This window comes from Podarcis tiliguerta (genome assembly GCF_965153285.1).
Source record: "Podarcis tiliguerta genome assembly, chromosome: 10".
Classification (NCBI taxonomy): Eukaryota; Metazoa; Chordata; class Lepidosauria; order Squamata; family Lacertidae; genus Podarcis; species Podarcis tiliguerta.
The window spans coordinates 24,821,121-24,841,104 of NC_139543.1; the positions used below are offsets into that span (position 1 = coordinate 24,821,121).

Here is a 19,984-nt window from a genome sequence, read left to right on the forward strand (position 1 = left end):
TAGCTGGGCTATGGTCACACGAAATTCGCCCTAAAATGGCTATATAATCATCTTGCAGCTGTCTGTATTTTATGAAATGGTTTCCTTGCTTCCCACTGCCCAATGAAAACAAGACTTTAGGTCATATCTGGATTGCACTGATTTTAGAGATTTAATGTCTACTTTTAGCATTTATACTTCCTGCAGTCCTGAGTGATTCAGTCAGAGCTGCCTCCCCACCAGTATGGAATGGGGACTTACATTAAACCATTGTGGATTGTGCAGTTCCACATGGGTGTATTTTCTTTTTGAGTACAGATATACCCTGTGGGGAGAAATCTCTACCTGAAATATATATTTTTACGTATACTCTACAATACTCGACCAAGTGCACAGAAAGTTGCCATTTGGGCCTGCCATTTGCTTTCGTAGCGTAATCATTGGGACCTATTTGAGCAGATACTTCCACACACCACAGGATCATTAGCATGAAGACAATAGTCAGAAAGCCATGTAAAAGCGCCTGTATACTGCAGCTGTCTATGCATTACCATCATGTATTATACCCCAAATATAATGCATTGTATTTTGTATCAGTTCTCTAGTTTTGGCTGCTGCATCAGGATTCCTAATTAAAGCCTGTTAGGCAGGTATAATACTTTCCTCTGAATCACTGCCCTGAATCTAATAGTATCCAAAACAGAGATTAAAGCCAAAACCAAACATGGCATAACACGTAAGATGCTAAGCAGGGGCAAGTTACAAGTGAAAGAAACTATAAAGTCACCTTCCCTCAGAAAACAAGTACTGCTGTTTTTGAAGATGCCAGACTTAAAAGCATCATAAAAACTACCAAACAGAGGAAAGTAATGCTGGTCACTTAGAAAAGAAAAGAAAAAGCTGTCAGGCAAATCCTTTATTTGGACCAAGCAACCTACAATTGTCCTAAGTTTGGCAGAACAAGGAAGTGTCTTTATTCTGGAAAACTGCTATAGTGTGTGTGTGTGTGCACATGCATGCACACCTATGATTTAACTTAACTGCACATTAATAAATTATAAGACAAAAGGATAAGTGGTTAAGAAAGGTTTTTGTTTTTTTTTAAAATGATAGTAGGTAAAACAAATGCATGATTATTAGCCTTTGTTTTTAAAACCACTCTTTAGTGTGAGTGTTTAACTTCTTATTCCCTTCTTCTAATACTTTAACTGCATGCCTTTGTGCTTTAATATATATGTGTAGATTTATACTATAGATAGATATATAGAAATATACGCTCCTTTTGTTGTACCTAATTATGTAGTGTCCTTTTATTTTCTTCCATTTATGCTGGTATTCTTCCGCTTGACCTAAGTGCAGGTAAAGATGAGCATGAATTGTATGGATTTCTGCAGATTCTAAATTCAGTTTCTTTAAAAAGAAATCAGCCTGTAAAAGTGAAAGGAACAATGCAATTCATTAAAGGAGAGTGTTGCGCTGATAGAGGGAATGTTTATTGGACATCCATCAATTTCTTTAACATAGTACCTGTCTTATTGCTTCAAAAAGCATACGTGTATGTACTGTCTTTCATGACAATCTATTAGACAGGCAAGTTTGTTCTACAGGGAGGAGCTCATTTTTCTATCACTCAGGCTGCTTTGTGGCAGTAATGATAGCTTTCAGGTTTCTCCTCCTTCAGAACCTCTGAGAATGCCTCTGCTAGCAATGGGGGGGGGGGAGTAAAGGCTTCCCTCCCCAATTAATTCAAGCATTGGTGAGATCTAGTGTCATGTGTTTATTGGTCACACCGAGCTTTCAGATGTCTTTGTCCTGTAGAAGCAAAGCGGGCTAGTATATTGCAAATAAAGTGGAAGCAAAGATGGTATTAAATAAAGTTCACTTTTTGAATACACACACAGACATGTACAGTCAGTTCATTGAATGCCATCTTTTGCTTACTCGTTTCCAGTATACCCTTCTTCTTATATGTGTGGCCTTAATAAACACACAGAGAGGATAGTTTCATGACCATTTTGGTTCATATTACCTACTGCTCTATTGGAGAGTTTTATGTTATCTGTTCATAGGCTGACCTGTTAAATGCACTGTTTGGTTCACAGGTTATACAACCTATTAGCTGTAAGTCGATGGCTGTTGTTATTAGCATAAGAAAGTGAAATATAAACAATAATTGGATAAATGGTAATCAATATTACTATCTAAAGAGTAGTATAGCACTGTGATGTTGGATTAAAACATCATGGATTAAAACATCATAATGTTGGATTACTTCCTGTAGAATTTCAAATCAAAATTTCAGAGAATCTGGACACATCAGCCTACTTCTGGCTCGTGTCAATTTTCCCCATGTATATATTCATAAATGCATTCCTCTGCATTATTCTCTATTTTTAAAAATCCCATATAAAAAAATTCTGATTTAAGTTTATACTTAAATACATAATGAAACACAATATACATATAAACTACATGTTAACCTAAAATTTGCATTGTTTTATGAATCTGGATACTTTCTTGAAATGAGAACTGTATCGCAAAATTCAGAAAAGCTTGAAAACTGAAGGGTAATTATATTCCCGCTCTTGGATTGGTCTAGGAGGTCCTAATTAGCCGAGTTTGCTTAAAGATGTGGTCTACATGAGATGCCCACCTATCCTTACTTGCTTTGTTGAAACACTTCAACGAAATATGATTACAAATATCAAAACGGTTTCATGCAGAAATTATTTGGTATATTGTGCTGACATGTTATGTAGCAGTTTGATAGCATACAACCACAACATACTTGTTCTGGTACATCCATAAATTAATGTTGCTGTTTTTACTGAAATAGATGGTTGTCATTGTTGGTATTTTGCCTATTTATATGAATTAACTGGCTATTTAACTTGGTTAATTAAAAAAAAGCTATATAAATATGTAGTTTATTAACTGAAGCAAAGGATAACAACAGCAATGGTAATAATAATAGTAATAAATGATTAATAGCGGCAGTAGTACCTCGCCCATCTGGCTGGGTTTCCCCAGCCACTCTGGGCGGCTCCCAACAGAATATTAAAAATACAATAAAACAACAAACATTAAAAACTTCCCTAAACAGGGCTGCCTAAAAGTCAGATAGTTGTTCATTTCCTTGACATCTGATGGTAGGGCATTCCACAGGGCAGGCACCACTACCAAGAAGGCCCTCTGCCTAGTTCCCTGTAAACTCACTCAGAGCTGGACCTCATCGAGCTGAACGATGGGGGTGGAGATGCTTCTGCATTTCATCATGCAAAAATTTTAGACCTCCCCATTTCTTCCTGTTCTTGCCAACATACAGGGGTATTTCCCCTGTTCATAATACAATCATCAGATTATGTATTGGGGTGGTAGGCGGAAACACATTGGCAAAGATGACAATTCTTTGTTTTCCTGAAAATAGTAATAGTAATATTAAATAAATAATTCCATATGCCGATCATCTGGATGGGTTGCCACAGACACTCTAAGTGGCTTCCAGCAAAATATAAAAACACAATAAAACATCAAACTTAAAAAAATTCCATATACAGGGCTGCCTTCAGCTGTCTTCTAAAAGTCATACAATTGATTATCTGTTCAACATCTGATTGAAGGGTGTTACACAAGGTGGGTGCTGCTGCCGAGAAGGCCCTCTGCCTAGTTCCCTGTAACTTTACTTCTTGCAGCGAGGGAACCGGCAGAAGGTTGTTGGAGCTGGACTTTATCTGCTTTGTTAGATTACTCCAAGAGAAGCATTTCCAAAGTCTCAATTCTCCATAAATTTCTCACTGTGCATGAACAGATTCATGTTTGATTTTGCTCTGAATGCATCTCTGCAGAGTGGAGTGCAGTTCATGAATGTGCTAACTGACTGGTAACAATGTGTTGCATCTTCATGTAAACTGTTATTTTGGGGGAAGCAAAGATTAGTCTTCAGACATTTTCAATAAATCAGTCAGAATTACGTCCTCTTTCTTGAAGGAATAACATCCAATTGTGTTTTGCTGCAACTTCCTTTAATTTTGCATATCTGTTGCATTACTAAAAGGCATCTGTTTTAGTAGGTTCCTATTTTTGAGTACCTAGAACTTACACAGGCTCAAAGTAGGGCGATTCTACTATATTATGTTTTACAGATGCAAACTGGGAGCTTCCTTCTTTTCTGGATCTTGCAGCAGTAAATGTGTGCTGCCACAGAAAGCAGGAAGTTGATTTCAGTTCCAGAAGCTGGGTGATGGACCATTGTGGGGTTGGATTATCACAATCTTAAAAATAAAAATCTCTGATCTTTCCCCTGACAGGTTTTTCAGGGGGAAAGAAATGCATGGTATTTCATTCCTCAAATGGTTTTGCATGCTGAATAATGTTTGAGAACATGTTGTTAATTAACCACATAGAATCCACAGAGATGCTGAAGAGCATCACTTTACCTTACCTTTTAACAGCTAAGGTTTTCATTTTATGAAGCCCACCTCTTTTGGTGAATTTCTGCTGTTCTTTTGTGACAGAAACTGTTTTATGATTTTTACTGCTTATCTGTGTTTATCATTGTTTATTACATTGCTGTAACCCGCCCAAGGTGAAGGGTGGGTAAAAAAAAATCATACAAATAATTAATAAAGTAACGAATGCAACCTACCATGCACTTCAGCTATAAAATCCTTCTTTACTTGGTCATCTCTGGGATTGCACAGATTGTACTATTGCAGTTCTTGATGGGTGCCTCCTTGTGATAAAAGCCTATGTTCATCAGAGTGATGAATGAATGATATTAGCCTTTCTAGATAGCTATTATTGTTATTGATCTGCAGACTGCATTTTAATAATGATTTTATCTGCTTGTTTTCCTTTTGCAACTTGTTCTCCTATTGTATCAAGTAAAATGTCTTTAAAAGAACCTGCATGGGTGTCTATTTCTGTATGTGTTGTGTTGACTTAACAGGTAAGATGGTGCTGTGATGTATGAAACATTTTTACTCTGTAAAAATATTTTCGCTGTTTGTTTTCCTCTTTCCTGCTTTCTCTGATGAAGAAAATTCAGAGAACTCTTTTGAAACCCCTTTTTGAAACCTTCCCTGTTATGCATACTGTACCAGAGATGGATTTAGGGTGGCGAGACTGGTTCCCCTGCACAGGGCGCCAAGCCGAGGGGGCGCCTTCCCGCTTCCTCCCCAAAGCCTAAGTAAGTGCTTGCTTCTGGGAGGAGGCACGAGGGCTTTGACAGGGTCCCTCCAAAAGCCTAGTTAGTGTTTGCCCAACTCTGTGAAGTAGGGCTCCAGGACCCTGCCAGAGACTTGTGCCTTCATCCCAAAGTCCGGTGCCTTGCTTAGCCAATTTGGGAAGCTGCTGCAAGGGCCGGGAGGGCATCAAACTTTGGCCTTGCACAGGGCACCATATTACCAGAGTCCACCCCAGACTGTACCTACCAACATATAAGGGGAAGGATATTTATCTTATGGATTTTAATGCCATCAAAACAGCTGAACTGCAACGTTCCACGGAAAGAAACAGCAGGAAAGAAATTTAAGAATTACCAAAACAATATGAAAATAGAAAGTTATATTTCTGTGTATCTTTATGGCTTTCCATCAATCTGTAGAATTACTGTCACTTTTGAGATGTTTTCTAGCCTTTTAGATCTGGCTAGCCTTTTAACTGAGAAGTAGAATTCATAAACATGCCTATTTATCTGGAAATGTCACACTGAATTGAATGGGGCATACTCTTAAATGAGTTGCATAGAATTAAACGGTTATATAGTTAGTTGTACTTCATAATAGACTAACATAGCATTCTTACTACCACGTCATATGCAATGTCTGCTAATCCTGTAGTCACTAATTCTCCAATGGTGCCAGAGTGGAACAGAACTCAGGGAATCACCTCCACTGGGTTACCAGGCAGGATCCTCAATAATAATAATAATAATAATAATAATAATAATAATAATAATGTACAACACCATGAGGAAGGACTTCTCTTCAGCTTCCAGGCCTGCCTTGCATTGTTGGCAGGCAAGACAGTTGTTCAGAGCATCACAGACCTTTGTAACAATTTTGAAAATAGATTCCCTCCTCCCTTCCCTAATCCTTCTAGTTAGAAATTTGGATTATATGTAGAAGGAGAAAAAAGCAAATGTGGGAAGGAAAAAATGATACATGAACCTGTTGTCCACTTCTATTTATGGAGATTGTTCATATAGTTTGAAGACTGCTTTCTTTCCAGTTTCCCAACCTCAGGGCCACAAAGCACTCCATTTTAATTTTTTTATAACTTTGGTAAAATACATTTTGCCCAAACAGGTGCAAGACATTTACTGTCTTTCTAAATTTGCCAGCTTATCAGGTGGCTTTGAGAGGTATTGAGTCCTCCTTGTCCTACCATAAAATTTTTTTAAATAAAAACTACAACACAAGGATATAGTGGCAGCGATAGCCACTCAGCAAAATGAGGAGAAGAAAATGGGGACAAGAATAACTCTCATGGCTCTGATTTTCCACCTTTCCTGTTTGGGCTTCACTGCAACCCTCCCTGGTGTATTAGGATGATCTACACATGGGGGTTTCTGCAAAGCAATGGAAGCTAGGAGAACTAGAGTATTTCATTCCACTTTTCATTGGCAGGTCAGATTTCATGGAAGAGCAACAGCTCAGTGATAGAGCATGTGAACATCCCCAGTTCAATCTCCAGCATTTCAAGGTAGGGTTGGGAAGGACCTCCATCTGGAATCCTGGAGAACTGCTGTCAGTCAGTACTGAGCTAGATGAACCCAGTAGTCTGAGTCAGTGTAAGACTGTAAGACAGTTTCCTATGTTCCTGTCCTTTCATGGTCATTCATGTACTGTTTCTGAACAGAGATTCGATCATAGAATTGTAGAGTTGGGAGGGAGTTGGAAGTCCAACCCTCTGCAGTAATCTTCAGTGGGGACAGATTTGTCCATCCTCACAATGGTTAGAAGACAATATTTAAAGTCTATAAGGATAAGATGCCAGCTCGCTATAAATGCAATACAGCTATTTCCACAGCCTACAGAAGCTCCCCATGTGTGTGCAAAGCTGCACCCTCAAGATTCATGCACACCTTTGCTAGGCGTTATCAAATGATCATACTTGTAATGATGCGTTATCATAATGCCACATTTCATAGAAGGCGGTGGCTTTGGGATAAAACAATTGAATCTCCCTGTTGTTTGGATACAAGAAAACTTGGTACACCTGAATTGAAGGCTACCCCACCGCAGAGAGGGAAATATTGATATTGTCTATTCGCATTCTCAGTGATTCAAAGGTGGGGTAGTTTGCAAATAGGTAAATATAGAGAAAAGCAACAGTTATATTCTTGGAAGCCCATTCAGTATCTGTGGTGGGTTTAGATAGTTTGACTCTAGTAGGACGTTCTTCTTCTTTGTTAATCATAGCAGTACATTAGCTCCAGTGTTTTCATGCTTGTTGTATTAGATCTACTAATACTATTAGTAGACCTCCTCTCAGAGTAAAGTTCATGGTAGAAGCTTATCCAAACTCTTGTCACAGCCCTGGGTCTGAGGGGAAGCTCCTCCCCTTGGTTCCATTTTAAAGAGGACCATGCCTGGTAACCAAGAGGAGGGGCTTTCACCGAATGGAAGAGTGGTACTCCTGAGAATTGCTGCTAATGGGAATTCATGGTAAGTCCACATTTTTCATTTTCCCAAAAACGGAAACAAATCAATATTCTATTTCTTAAGATTCAGGTTAGGGAAGAAGTTAAAGCTGGATTGTACGAGATGCATGCAGCCTTTCATATTTTGCTCTGTTTTTCTTGTGTATTTAGTGCCGCCAGTGTATCCAGGGATCAAAAATGTTACGGCAGCTGCTGCTGAGACCTATGCCAATATCAGTTGGGAGTATGAGGGTCCAGTTCATGAGAACATTTATGTTGAATATGGTGTGGCAGGCAGTAAGAAGACATTTCATTGAATTCTTCCAAATGCTGTAATATATTTCAAAATATTTTAATAATAAGAAAATGGCCCAATATCGACTTCAGTTTTCAAAAACTAGTTTTGCTTCTAAAAAACTGCAGCAAACTTTTTAATATGAAGTGCATAGAAGTGTGTACAAGCACACATTTGAATTAATGTCATTTTATTGTATTGTTTTAGGAATTAGAGCCAACAGCACTTAATAAAATGCCCCTAACTAAATGGACACGCATGGAGCTGCACATAGAGTTTTCTATCACAGCTACTAAATTCCTGTTGATCAGCTGTTTAGTAGGTGGTGACTGAATCAAACCCTTTCCCGCACCCCCAAACGGCAATTCAGCAGAATTTTTAGCATTGTTTTGAAAAGCACACACAGCCCCAGAGGGAATTGCTCATGCAGAAACTGTGTGAATTGGTAGTTCCCCACCGAGCAGCATATATATGTGAGGACGTGCTGCTTCTGCATCTTCAGTTACCCCTCTTTGCCCACCTCACTCTGGTGAGAGTTGATGAGGCTGCCCATCATAGAGTACATTCAGTCTTATTAAGCACATACATATTTGTTGTGCTTGGAATTCTGTTATTAAAACCTCATTAATGCAATGCAGCTTCAGAGATACTTAACCTGAAAGGTTATGAAGCAAAATGCTTTAAACTACAGTATATTGAAACTGGGTTTTTTTGTGCCATTAAATTCATATGTAGCCAATTAGTCTTCATTAAAACTAGAAAGCCTGATTTTCTAAACATCTTCAGGGCAGCAATTTGATGCAACTATAACCCTAAAGTTAAATGCTTGATGCTTTGCTGGCAAAAGGTGTCTGCTTGTTTGCTTTCCTTTAGTTGCATTATGTCCATGAGGTTAAAATAGAATAGAGTCGGAAAGGGCCAACCAATACAGGAATCTTTTGCTCAATGTGGGGCTTGAACCCCAAACCCTGATATTAAGAGTCCAAAACCCTGATATACCTACTGAGCTATCCCCCAAAGGTCACTTTTTGGTGGTCAGGGCATATTTCTTGCCCCATTACATGAGAAGGAAAATAATGACATCATCAGTCCCCAGTAAAGCCCAGTTTCACAGAAGTCTTGTGTAATTATACAATGTTTATCTTTCACATTTTTAATAAATCCTGAACAGAAAGATGTGAGAAGCATATCTGAATGGAAGTATTTTCACTCTTATTTCTGAGAAAGATGAACTAGGCGGAAGTGGGCAGTTCAATGAGCCACACAAATTCTGGTTATGAATGAATTCCTCCCCTTTTCTTTGCTTGATTGCTGAGAAATTAAGGAAAATGTAAAGAAAAATCTAAGTAGAAAATGTGCCTCTCAAAAATTTAGGGTTTTAACACCATTTTTCAAGAAAACAAAACTATAATCAAATCTTTGTGGCCATTTTAACGGTTAAAGCAACATATACTTTCCTCTAGCAGACTAATCAAAATGAATCTTTCACAATAGACGAAAAATGAGATTGTGACTGTTTCCAGGCTGATAGCTGCTGCAATAGAAAGAGAGGGAAATAAAGGCACCTTAAAGACTAATAAATATCTAACAGCGTAAGCTTTTGTGTACTGGAGTCCAGTTAATCAAATGCATGAAGTACTATTCTAAGTTGACAAGTATATACCTACATAGGGTTGGGAGCAGGTTATAAGCAATATATATTTCATTATGATATGAAATGCAAAAAGTACAAACTGTGACAATTACAGTATATCTTAAATGCACATAAAACCATTTGTGACTATACTATTCATAATTATTAATGTTGCTTTCTGAATAGAGCTTGTAATTATTTTACATCCATTTAAAGTCGGATATAATTATTGTAGTCTTCAGGGAGTTTCCAACTCGTTCCCTTCCATTCTCACTCCTTACTGTTTGCACATGCACACACACACACAGTGTCCTCAGAAGTTGTTCGACTACAAACCCCAACAGCCCCAACCAGCATGACCAAAATTCTAGGAGGATTGTGATTTTACAACCTCTGGAGGTTGACTAAGCCACATTGACTAAGGCTACATTAGTCCATTAAAGCACGTACCATAATAAAAAATATTAGGCTTTAAGGTGCCACAATACTCTTTGTCATTTAGCCTACAGTTTACCTATATATTGTATATTAGTAAATAACAGCAAAATGTTTTTGAGATGGAAATCTAAACTTTTGCCAAATGGCAGTAAGAAGTATAAGCATGAATTCAAGACAGTGAATTTAAATACTCCAATTGTTGTGTTCCTAAAAATTTTGTAGGCAAAGAAGATTTGAAAAAAGAAAATGTTAATGGTTCCCGGAACTTCTTTATGTTAAAAGGATTAACACCAGGAACATCATATAAAGTCCGGGTTGGTGCTGAGGGTCTTTCTGGTTTTAGGAGTTCAGATGCTGTGTTTGAGACAGGTCCAGGTGAGGCACACCATACCAATTCTGCTCTGCATTCAGAATTGTGATGTGTTAAGTGCTGGGAATCTGAAGTAGTGTTATTTTTGTATATTTATATATAAAACTATCCTTTTCTGCTCTACCCAAGGGAGAGCTAAAATGTGTGTCTCATACTCGCACCAGCATGTCTTTGGTATGCTTCATGAATTTGTTGGTTGTCTTTATCACTTTGCCATTTGTTGTAAGGAAGTATACATTTTTCACGGCTACTTTTGAGGGGCCCTTTTTAATGCTTTGTTTCTGGATTGTACATTTGTGTTAGCGAATAACTAAGTCTAAGGACATCGAACTCAGATTACCAAACTGGTTCCTTCGAGCTTAAGCATCAATGAAAATGTATTAACTTTGTTGTTCTGATAGACCAAATGTATTAAAACCAGAATAAGTATAGTATTTGGCATGTTTTGTACTGAATCAAATGTAAGAAGGGAGATAAAGAGCTTCTTTCCATTTATCTTTATAAAACAGCAATAATTTAAAGAGGAAAATAATAGTTTCTGTTACCAATATTGATGTCATGTTGAGTGGCATAATCATATGTTCTTTATGGAAGTGTTTAGGGGTTGTGCTGTCGGTACAGGCGTTTCATAAATTGTATATACACTGCAATATTTCAATAGCAATGCTAAGAACAAATGTTAATTTTATAAGGTGGAACAATTAGGAAGATACCAAAGAACCTGATAAAAAGGGCCAGTTTAAAAAGTTAAAATCATGTTCTCTGATTATATATGGGAGGAATGCAAAGTGCTCTTCTACGTGCAACCCCATGTGTTCAGAAAGGGTCCGGGAAAATGCCAGTACAGACGAATCCCCACTTCTGCGTGATCAACTTGTGTGTGACTGCCAGGAGTGCCAACTCTAGGGGGACCTGAGGGCCTGAGCACCCACAAAAAAATATTGTGGGTGCTCAGCATCCACACTGCAGGGCCCCCTACACAACTTGCAATGCCTTGCAAAGCACTGAAAGTCACGTCAGAGTCCTTGTGAGACCTCGGAACCTGACTTCCGGTGCCCCAGAGCTTCACTTCCACTTGTGGATATTTCTGGTACAGTACTTCTGATCTGGATTGGAGAGAGAGTGGCAAAAAGAGCATTTAAAAGGTGTTTAGAGGGTGTTCCCCACTTACGCAATTTTCACTTATGCACATGGGGTGCTGGAATGTAACCCCCTCATAAGTAGGGAGTCACCTGTACTCATAACATATGGTCAGCACTACCTATTCTGCAAGTACAAGCTGACAATAAGCTTAAATTTTAGACACACATTTCATTCTTCTCCACTGCCCTAGGCAATCAGTACTGTCATTACTGTCTGGTTAAGGGGCTATAATGTCCTTTTACATTATATATTTCCAATGTATGGCTATTTGAAAAATTGTATGGCATTATGGTAAACTCTTAAACTATGATGTCAGTGTATTTAGTATAGTCATAGTAAAATCATATGATCCGGTCTTAATTCAATTCCCTACAATACATTTTATCAATTTCCTTCTATGTTTATAGCAAAGCTGATAAAATTTAAACAGCAGCATTCACAGTTTTTTTTTATCTAGAAGTTAAGTGAAACTCTGGGGATAGGATGACACTTTTCTTGTGACTATTGCTGCAGAAGCCAACTGATTATGACTTATGAAAGCATTGGGGTGGCGAGTGAGGATTTCACACCTGTAAAGCTAAAACTAGACGGCAGATTTCCACAAAAATAGCTCATCTCCCAGATAAACACAAAAATTACAAACCATTGAATCATATAATTGGAGAGGACCTTGGTGGTCAGGTAGGTGGCTTTACACCATTCATTGTCCTAAATAACACTAAATGTCAGAATCTTTCTGAAGAGGTGTAGGTGCTCTGATGCAGTGTAGACAGCCCATACCACAGGACATGCAACCTATAGAGGGCCCTGAATGCTAGTGAACATGCAAGGGGAAGTCCTTGTTTAGAAGAACATCTCCTATAGTCCCTTGGACCTTTTCATGCTGTTAGTAGTGGAGAGAAGGTGTGGAGCTGCCTTGCCAGTTCCTTTCATCACCAAGGGAAGGGAAAAGGGGAGATGTGTTTTGGATAGTGCCGGGGACAGTTAAAGATGGGCAAGGAAGTAGCAGGAAGATGGTGGGGACAACTTCTTTCCATGCTCATGGATTGACTTGGTACAATTCTTCTGCATTTTCCTGAGTTTTATTTATAGGAAATGCAGAGAAAGCCAAACTGAAGAGAAGCATGGCAAGATAATTACATTGCCATAATAAAGCAGCAAATTTTCATTCCTCAAACTAAATGGAATAATTCAGCATCTAAATTCTTGCTTAGTGACAATAAATATGAGGAGGTAAAATGGGGCAAGGCAAGGGGGGTGGTCTGAAACCCCAGATTAGACTCAAATCTACATAACATGTTTGTGGTCTCTGAAAGAGTTCTTGTTCATCATGATAAGACATTATTTCATATTAAGTAAGCACAGTGCGGCCCGTTCCTATGTACTTGCAGCTTCTGTATTCACCAGGGGAAATTAGCAGTGTGCTTAAAGAAAACAATTTGTGCAACACAACTACAAAAGTTAATGTAAAAAACAAAAAACAAAAAAACTTGGGAGGAATCCAGTTGATACCCTTGTGCTCACAGAAGTGTTTCTGATCCAGTGGATGTATCTGCTAATGGAAGAAAAGTGATAGTGGTTATTTTATCCCTGTAGCCTCCAGTACATCTAAAAATGGGCTCCAGAGAGGAGCAGAGGAAAGGAGGAAACAGCTACAATTTCCTCTCTAGCTCATCCATTAACAGAGGCATTGCTGGATCAAAAGCACAAGGGTACCAGTTAGATTCCATCAACTGGGTTTTAGAAATGCGTCCTCCTTAGCAGGATAAACAGTATCCTGGTATGCAAGGAATATCAGAAGCTGCAGAAGTAAGTTACTGTCTTTTCTTGTTACATATTTGGTACATTATGCATGGAGTGTTTCGTTTAGTTGGCATGAAATTTCAGAATACATTTGAATGTTATATGTGCATGTCTTCCTTTAATGTTTGACCCTAAACTTAATTCCTCATAACTGCATGTTTGGAAAATTTCAGGTTTCTCTATTAAGAAAATGGACTTTTAAAAATAATAAAATGTTAATATATTCATTTGAAATTCAAAGTTTTATGTATTTTAATCACTAGTTATGTTGGTGCTTAAGGTTATTTTTCAGATACTTTATAAAAGAACCCCAGACCTTACCGTAATCACCTCTTATTTTTATAAAGAACACATTTTCAAAACCACAGTGCAGTAATCCTGTAGAGTATAACTGTGAACCTTGTAAATATCTACACAGAAATCTTGTTGCACTTCCTTTTGCAGAAAGGTGAATCTACTGTGCATAAGTAATGTCTTCAAGTGGATCATGCTGCTTAATTCCACAGATCAATTAATTTCATATACTGATGAGCAAGTGTAGGAACCTGCTTGACTGAACTAATTTGACTGTCATCATTGACTTTAAAATCTGCTTTAGGAATGTGCTATAATCTTGCTGGTAAAATTATGCATCCTTTCTGCACAAAGCTATGGGCTCAATGACTTTCCTCCAAATTTTGCATTATAAAAATATTAGCCATAGCCACCTCCATATATCAGCTAGCAGTATGCTAAAGAAGCATATATTACAGATCCATGACATGTGAAGCATGCTAAATAAATCAAATGCATAATGTTGAGCATCATTTATTAACCTTGCTGCAAATCCACTCTGAGGTCAAATGTTCTTAGATACCACTTTCAGTGTCATTCTTCTGATGCAAAATTAATACATTGAATGTTTTTACAGAATGGTTGTGAGTGAAATTACTCTAATGTAATGGATATTTGGGGATAATAATTAATCCTTTTCCATTTTCTAGCAAAGGCAAGCCGGCAGGTTGACATTGCTACTCAAGGATGGTTCATTGGTCTTATGTGCGCAGTTGCTCTTCTCATCCTGATTTTGCTAATAGTTTGTTTCATACGGAGAAATAAAGGTGGAAAATATCCAGGTACGATATGTTGCACTGTGAGTTTGAATATTTAATTCTATTTACATTTAATATATTCTCTAGTCTTAATTGCCCAAATCAAGATTACTACATCAAGGAACCCAAAAGATTGGGTTTTATAAAATAAAATAAAATAAAATAAATCTTTTCACAATAATTCCCTGGGTCATATCACAAACTGCCTTGAAAGGCACTTTGGGTTTTATCCATGCTGAGCAAACAGACTTCTACTGATGCAATGGGATTTCTGTCTCCACTCCTCACCCTGATTTCCTCAAAATCTGGAGGGTCTCCCAACCTTCTGGGACTGATTTTGACGGTATGTGGAGGCCTAGAGGCAGCATGAGAGGAAAAAGAAGTTTTGTTGCGAGCATGGAAACCTTTCACGTGGGCAGAGCTGCAATATTAGATAAAACAGTTTGCCATATGGTGTGTGTAGTGGTTCTAGGGGTTGCTCATGCGTAAGCCGGTGCAAACACCTGGCTGGGTTGCCTGAGTGAACCTTTTCTGGCCGGACAGCCACTGACCCGTGGCTGTCTCAATCGCTGGCAGAATCCGTCAGTGGGCGTTTCTTAAACTTCTTCCAGCAAAGAAGCTCTTTGACGCCTAGTCTTCTCCTACTCTCTCTGCGCGAAAGCCTTCTGCGCAAGGAGGGTGTAGACAGCGGAGGACCTCTAGTCTCATCGCTGGTCCCCGGCAAGGAGTCATGGGTCCGCCTCGCTGCTTCCCCCATCTCCCCCCCTTCTCCACTGGTGCTACGCTGATTCTCTTCCCCAAAAGATGGGCTGCCTCTCCCAATCCCGGGACGCTCTCTGTAATCCCTCTGGATTTTGCTCTCTCCCTCTGGCACTGATGGCAGTTCCCTGACAGTGTGGGAAGAAACTGGGAGTAGAGAACTACGTGTCCTGCTCTTTGGCTCTGTAATTTGATTCAGATTTATTTCTGGGATGTTTGTGAAATCTTAAGAATTTGAAGCAATTTAACTTGGCAGCGATTACAGATTCGAAAGTGTGACATAAATGCGATTATATAGAACTATTGTAATCTTGAGTTCAACCCTGAAAATAGTCCTTCCAATTTCAAATAATTAGTTTTCATTTTCTCATGCTACTGATGGAAATTTAGCTTCTATCAGTGACATCTTTGGGGTTGTATCTTCCATTGGATATTTAACATAAAATTGAATTTCTGTAAAGATCCAATTGTATGCTGCTGAATTCCAGCATAGAAATCACAAAACAGAGGGGCATATTCTATAGTCTATTATTACAGGGCATACCCTTGAGCAAAGAGGTTTGCCAACATACCTTCCCCAAAGCATTTCGGATGGAAGAACATTAAATCTTGGTTAGGAACCTAGTGTATAACTTCCCCCATAGTTAATAGAAAATAGTTAAGTCTATAGTTTCCTGGGTCATTAGCTTGTTCTCTTCCAACTGGAAGGGATCATACCAGAACTATTTATTGCAATAAGAAGGGCAACCACCAATTGTATTCACTAGTGCTGGTTTACTTTTATAAAGTCTTTTGGGGTATAGTCAATCCCTGGAGTCTTCCCACTCTTAAACTGGTTAATGATAGAGGGTCGCTCAGGCAGTATTATAGCGTTTTCCCATGAGCCCACCACACAAACAAGATACTGGGCAAAACCTCGCCGAGTATTTTGCTGCAATCTATGGGCCACAGTACCACTGGGCAAAGGCATCCCACACTTATTGGGCTCGGAATGAGGCTTATTATAGGGTTATCCATCAAAGGAGCTTCTGTATTTTTTTGTTCTGGAGACTTGGTATTGTTAGTGATCTGATATGACCTATTAGTGTCCACTAAAGATGCAAACCTATTAACTATTGGAATTATAACTGGCAGGCATGGTCTGTGTTGCACAAGCAGCATCAACTCTTTTACTTTATTTAGATTTGGGTTTATTAATCATATCTGAGGGTGGGTGAGACCTTTTCCTTCCTTTCATACTGGTGATGATAATAAAACTAGTCTAAAGACAATTGAACTTGATTTAAAACAAATTACATGGAAATCAAACATACAAGTACACTTCAACTAAAACTGAATATAAACATAAAAAACCAGCTAAAGGAAGTATGATATAACTCCTTCAAGTTACAAAGCCTAAAATAATGCCAGATACCTCTTTTCTGCTGTTTCTGCAGTAGAGGCTTCTTTAGAAAATGCTTTTGCAGGATGCAACCCAAAAGAAAGTTGCTGTGTGTTATGATGAAGATCAGCATTTTGTCTGCAGACAAAATGTTCCATGGATATAGTTTATGTTCCATGGATATAGTTGCAGCCCAGTTTATCCTTAATAACAGCAATGCTCTCCTGGATTCCAGGGTGATTCCAGGATTACACCAAGGCAGTCCTTCCCTTTTTATAACTGCAGTAGGAGATGGAGATTGCAAGGGTTAGGTGACTGGCAAAGCCTCTCCTCCTCCAAGAGGGGAGATGTTGTGGGCGGGATGCGATTTCTGCGTCACACAGGGGACGTTATGCCCCCTGCCCCACTCACCTGGCTGGTGCACCACGCCCACAGGTAAGTGCCCAACTGGGCGGCTTGGAGGGGGTGTGGTTTGCAGTTTAACTTACTGCTGCACCAGCCATTCCGCCTCATTTTCCGCCTTCTCATCTCGGAATGTGTTGATGGTGTGTGGAAGGGCTAGGTGTGGCCATCGCCTACCCCTTCAAATTTGGGTATTCCGTTAAAGGAATCTGGCGGTCGTGGATCCTGTCTGATGCCTGTGTGGCGGGGGGCCATGGCACGACCCTCGGTGACATCAAGGGAGAGCATATAGTTGTATTAGCATCATCAGGCTCCAACGTCTGGTGAATAAACCCCCTTTGGGCTCACCCCTCTCCGAGTGGGTGGAGTCAATCTGTCGTGGTCCAATGCCTAAGCCAATACCTTCTCACTTGCTGTAATCAATAAACTTGTAGCCTTTTCTTGCCCATTAACCTTATACTCTGTGTCGGAGTGTCTTCATTCCACAAAGCAGAGATCGAGTCCTCAAACCACAAACAGCTGCTGCAGCACACAGGGTCCTTCAGAAAGCACACACCCCACTAAGGGTTGGCATGCATCACACTTCCAGTCCTTGCTAATTGTTATCCTTCATTTGTATGTTTTAGTGAAAGAAAAAGAGGATGCTCATGGTGACCCAGAAATACAGCCTATGAAAGAAGACGACGGAACACTTGGCGAATACAGGTAAGCAATTATGTTAAATCATACTGGTCATGTCTGCTTGATTTTGAAGAGAACTACTTATTTTTAACACTTGCTCCACACCGTTCAGAAGTATTCAATACTGGAGGTGTTAGTAGCTTCATCAGCTCAGCATCCTCAAACATGATGTCTCACCAACAATAAGAATATCATGTGGTGTCACCCACAAATATATTGATGTAGGACCATAGCCCCACTGCCATTACCATTGCAAGGCAATTCACAGGCATAGATACCAACATATCTGATAGTTAATGATCCACTTGACTGTAAGGGAAATTTGAAATTCTGTGGGTGCAGTAATCGTGGCAAAGCGTAACATAAGGCATGGCAAGGCATGGCAGCATCTCCACTGCTGTAGGACTGTTTCTAGAGGAAGTTGTGGAGTTCCCCCCATGTCTCATCGTCTTCTGGTAGCCTTGTTCCCACACAGCCTCTGTGGATTACAATCTACCGGAGCAATCCTATGCATGTTTACTCAGAAGTAAGTACCATTGTGTTCATTGGGGCTTACCCCCAGGTAAGAGTGCAAGGATTGCAACCTATGTGGAAAATCTTAAGATCATACGTTATGATCAACCAGAAATGTAAAATACAGATCCAAATTGCAGTATTGCTAACCGAATACTTAAAACAAATTTGGATCCAGGGTTTTACTTCATTCATATGTCTCATATATTTGCTTCCAGTGTTCACTGTGATTTTGGGGCAGTTTTGTGCATGTGTGATTTTTATTTTTACTTATTATTTAATCTTTCTGCCTTATTCCTTTCAAAGCAGGAATAAAGCAAAATATATGAATGTCCTGTATCCAGGCTTAGTAGTAAAAAATATAATTGACTTCAGCGGTACTCAGATTTTGTTTTTTGTCTTGGTAGTGTAATAATCAAACATAGATGAATTCTAGGCATCTTGTTCAACAGTAGGGGAAAAAAATAGCTAAGTGATATATGAAGGGTAAAAATCATCAACTTGAATGGATAAAAATTAGGTGGTAGTTTCAAATTAGCTGAACTTTGTTAAGTTCAAAGCCAGTTCATTGTTATATAATAAGAATAATAAATTAGCTGTATTTCTTGCCTCACAAAGGCATGCTATTCAAACTAGTAATAACAATATACAATATAATTCAAAGAAAGCGTTATCATTTTACTCCAGTGTTGGTTTAAACAAGAAAGGATGATTTACTTAAAAGGTTAGCCTTTTGTGTTTTGTTTGTGCGTTCTATCATATTTTAAGATATGTTTATGTATCATTTTAAATACTTTGTTTCTTGTATGTCATGTACTGTAGTGCTCTAATTGTCATTTTTAACGAGTTCAGTATATTTTTGTAGCTTTTTATCTATAGGAAATTAGTCTTTCATTTAATTGTTCTAAGCTGTGTATTGTATGATTCTGAATGCCAAAGAATAGGTCCTGTGTTGTTCTATGGCACTTACAATGCAGGAACTTTTAAAGGTGATTAGGTTTTGTACTTCATTGTTGCTGGGTAACAATAATTATAAAAGATTTGGGCTAATAATATTGGCCTAAAGCAATTAAGTAGTGACAGAATTGTTCACAAAGGGAAATTATTCAAATGCTACCTTGTACCTATGATAGCTTTCTATTCCCGTACTACCTCATAGTATGCAGAATTATGCCAATTCTCTGGTGAGTTTTTGTTGGGCAACTCAGTTCTAGATGTGATCATCAAATCTATTATCATGTGGGACCTAAGCCAGGATTTCAGTCTATGTCTTGAAACAACTAGCATGTTAATGTGTGATATCATCTATGCCATCGTCAGTTAGTTGTACGGTTAAGTAAATGATTGCATGAATCTTTACTACCAGATTTTATATATATTTTTAAGAAGTCGCTCATCTAATTCATTTTGCTAAAAAAATCTCTTTTTAGACACAAGTTCCTACGGCATTCACAGGTAATAATAGGATTTGCCCCCCTTTTCTCTTTAGAGACAGAGCAGATGCAAGCAAATATTCAAATCACGGAATATGTGTTTGTAACTTTTGTGCAGCCCAGCATTGCTACCATTAATCACTTTCCTGGTTCATGCTGCCTCAGGCAGTTCTAAAATGTGATTCAGTGTGTCTTTGAGGGAAACTTTTTTTTGCTTTTGTTTCATTTCCCCCCCAAGAATTCGAGTATTTTGAACTTTTTTCATCACTTCAGGTCCATGTCTCCATGGACAGTAAAGAAAACGGACAAAGGAAGAAAGAGAGAATGTAGCGATGTCACTCGTTTTCCCGAAGCAGACCCTGCCTTTACCAAAGCAGTGTCTGTGTGGTCTCAGAGAGCCAACCTACCTAGAAGGTCA

The 19,984-nt window shown here is 38.7% G+C and overlaps 1 protein-coding gene across 36 annotated transcripts in view; it reads left to right on the top strand.

Annotated features, from left to right (window-relative positions):
* The window catches only part of NRCAM (neuronal cell adhesion molecule), a 138,045-nt gene that overhangs the window by 102,980 nt on the left and 15,081 nt on the right, over window positions 1–19,984 (top strand). For 19 of the 36 annotated variants that reach the window (XR_014502069.1, XM_083399357.1, XM_083399356.1 and 16 more), the window contains 4 exons: window positions 7,796–7,921; window positions 10,213–10,365; window positions 14,290–14,421; window positions 17,566–17,644. Coding sequence is in view for 35 of the 36 variants with exons in the window: in XM_083399357.1 (XP_083255483.1) it covers window positions 7,796–7,921; window positions 10,213–10,365; window positions 14,290–14,421; window positions 17,566–17,644 (490 nt within the window). In the remaining variant the exon portion in view is untranslated. Of the gene's footprint in view, window positions 1–7,795; window positions 7,922–10,212; window positions 10,366–14,289; window positions 14,422–17,565; window positions 17,657–19,984 lie in introns of all 36 variants that reach the window. The other 17 variants (XM_083399381.1, XM_083399374.1, XM_083399368.1 and 14 more) reach the window with 3 other exon arrangements.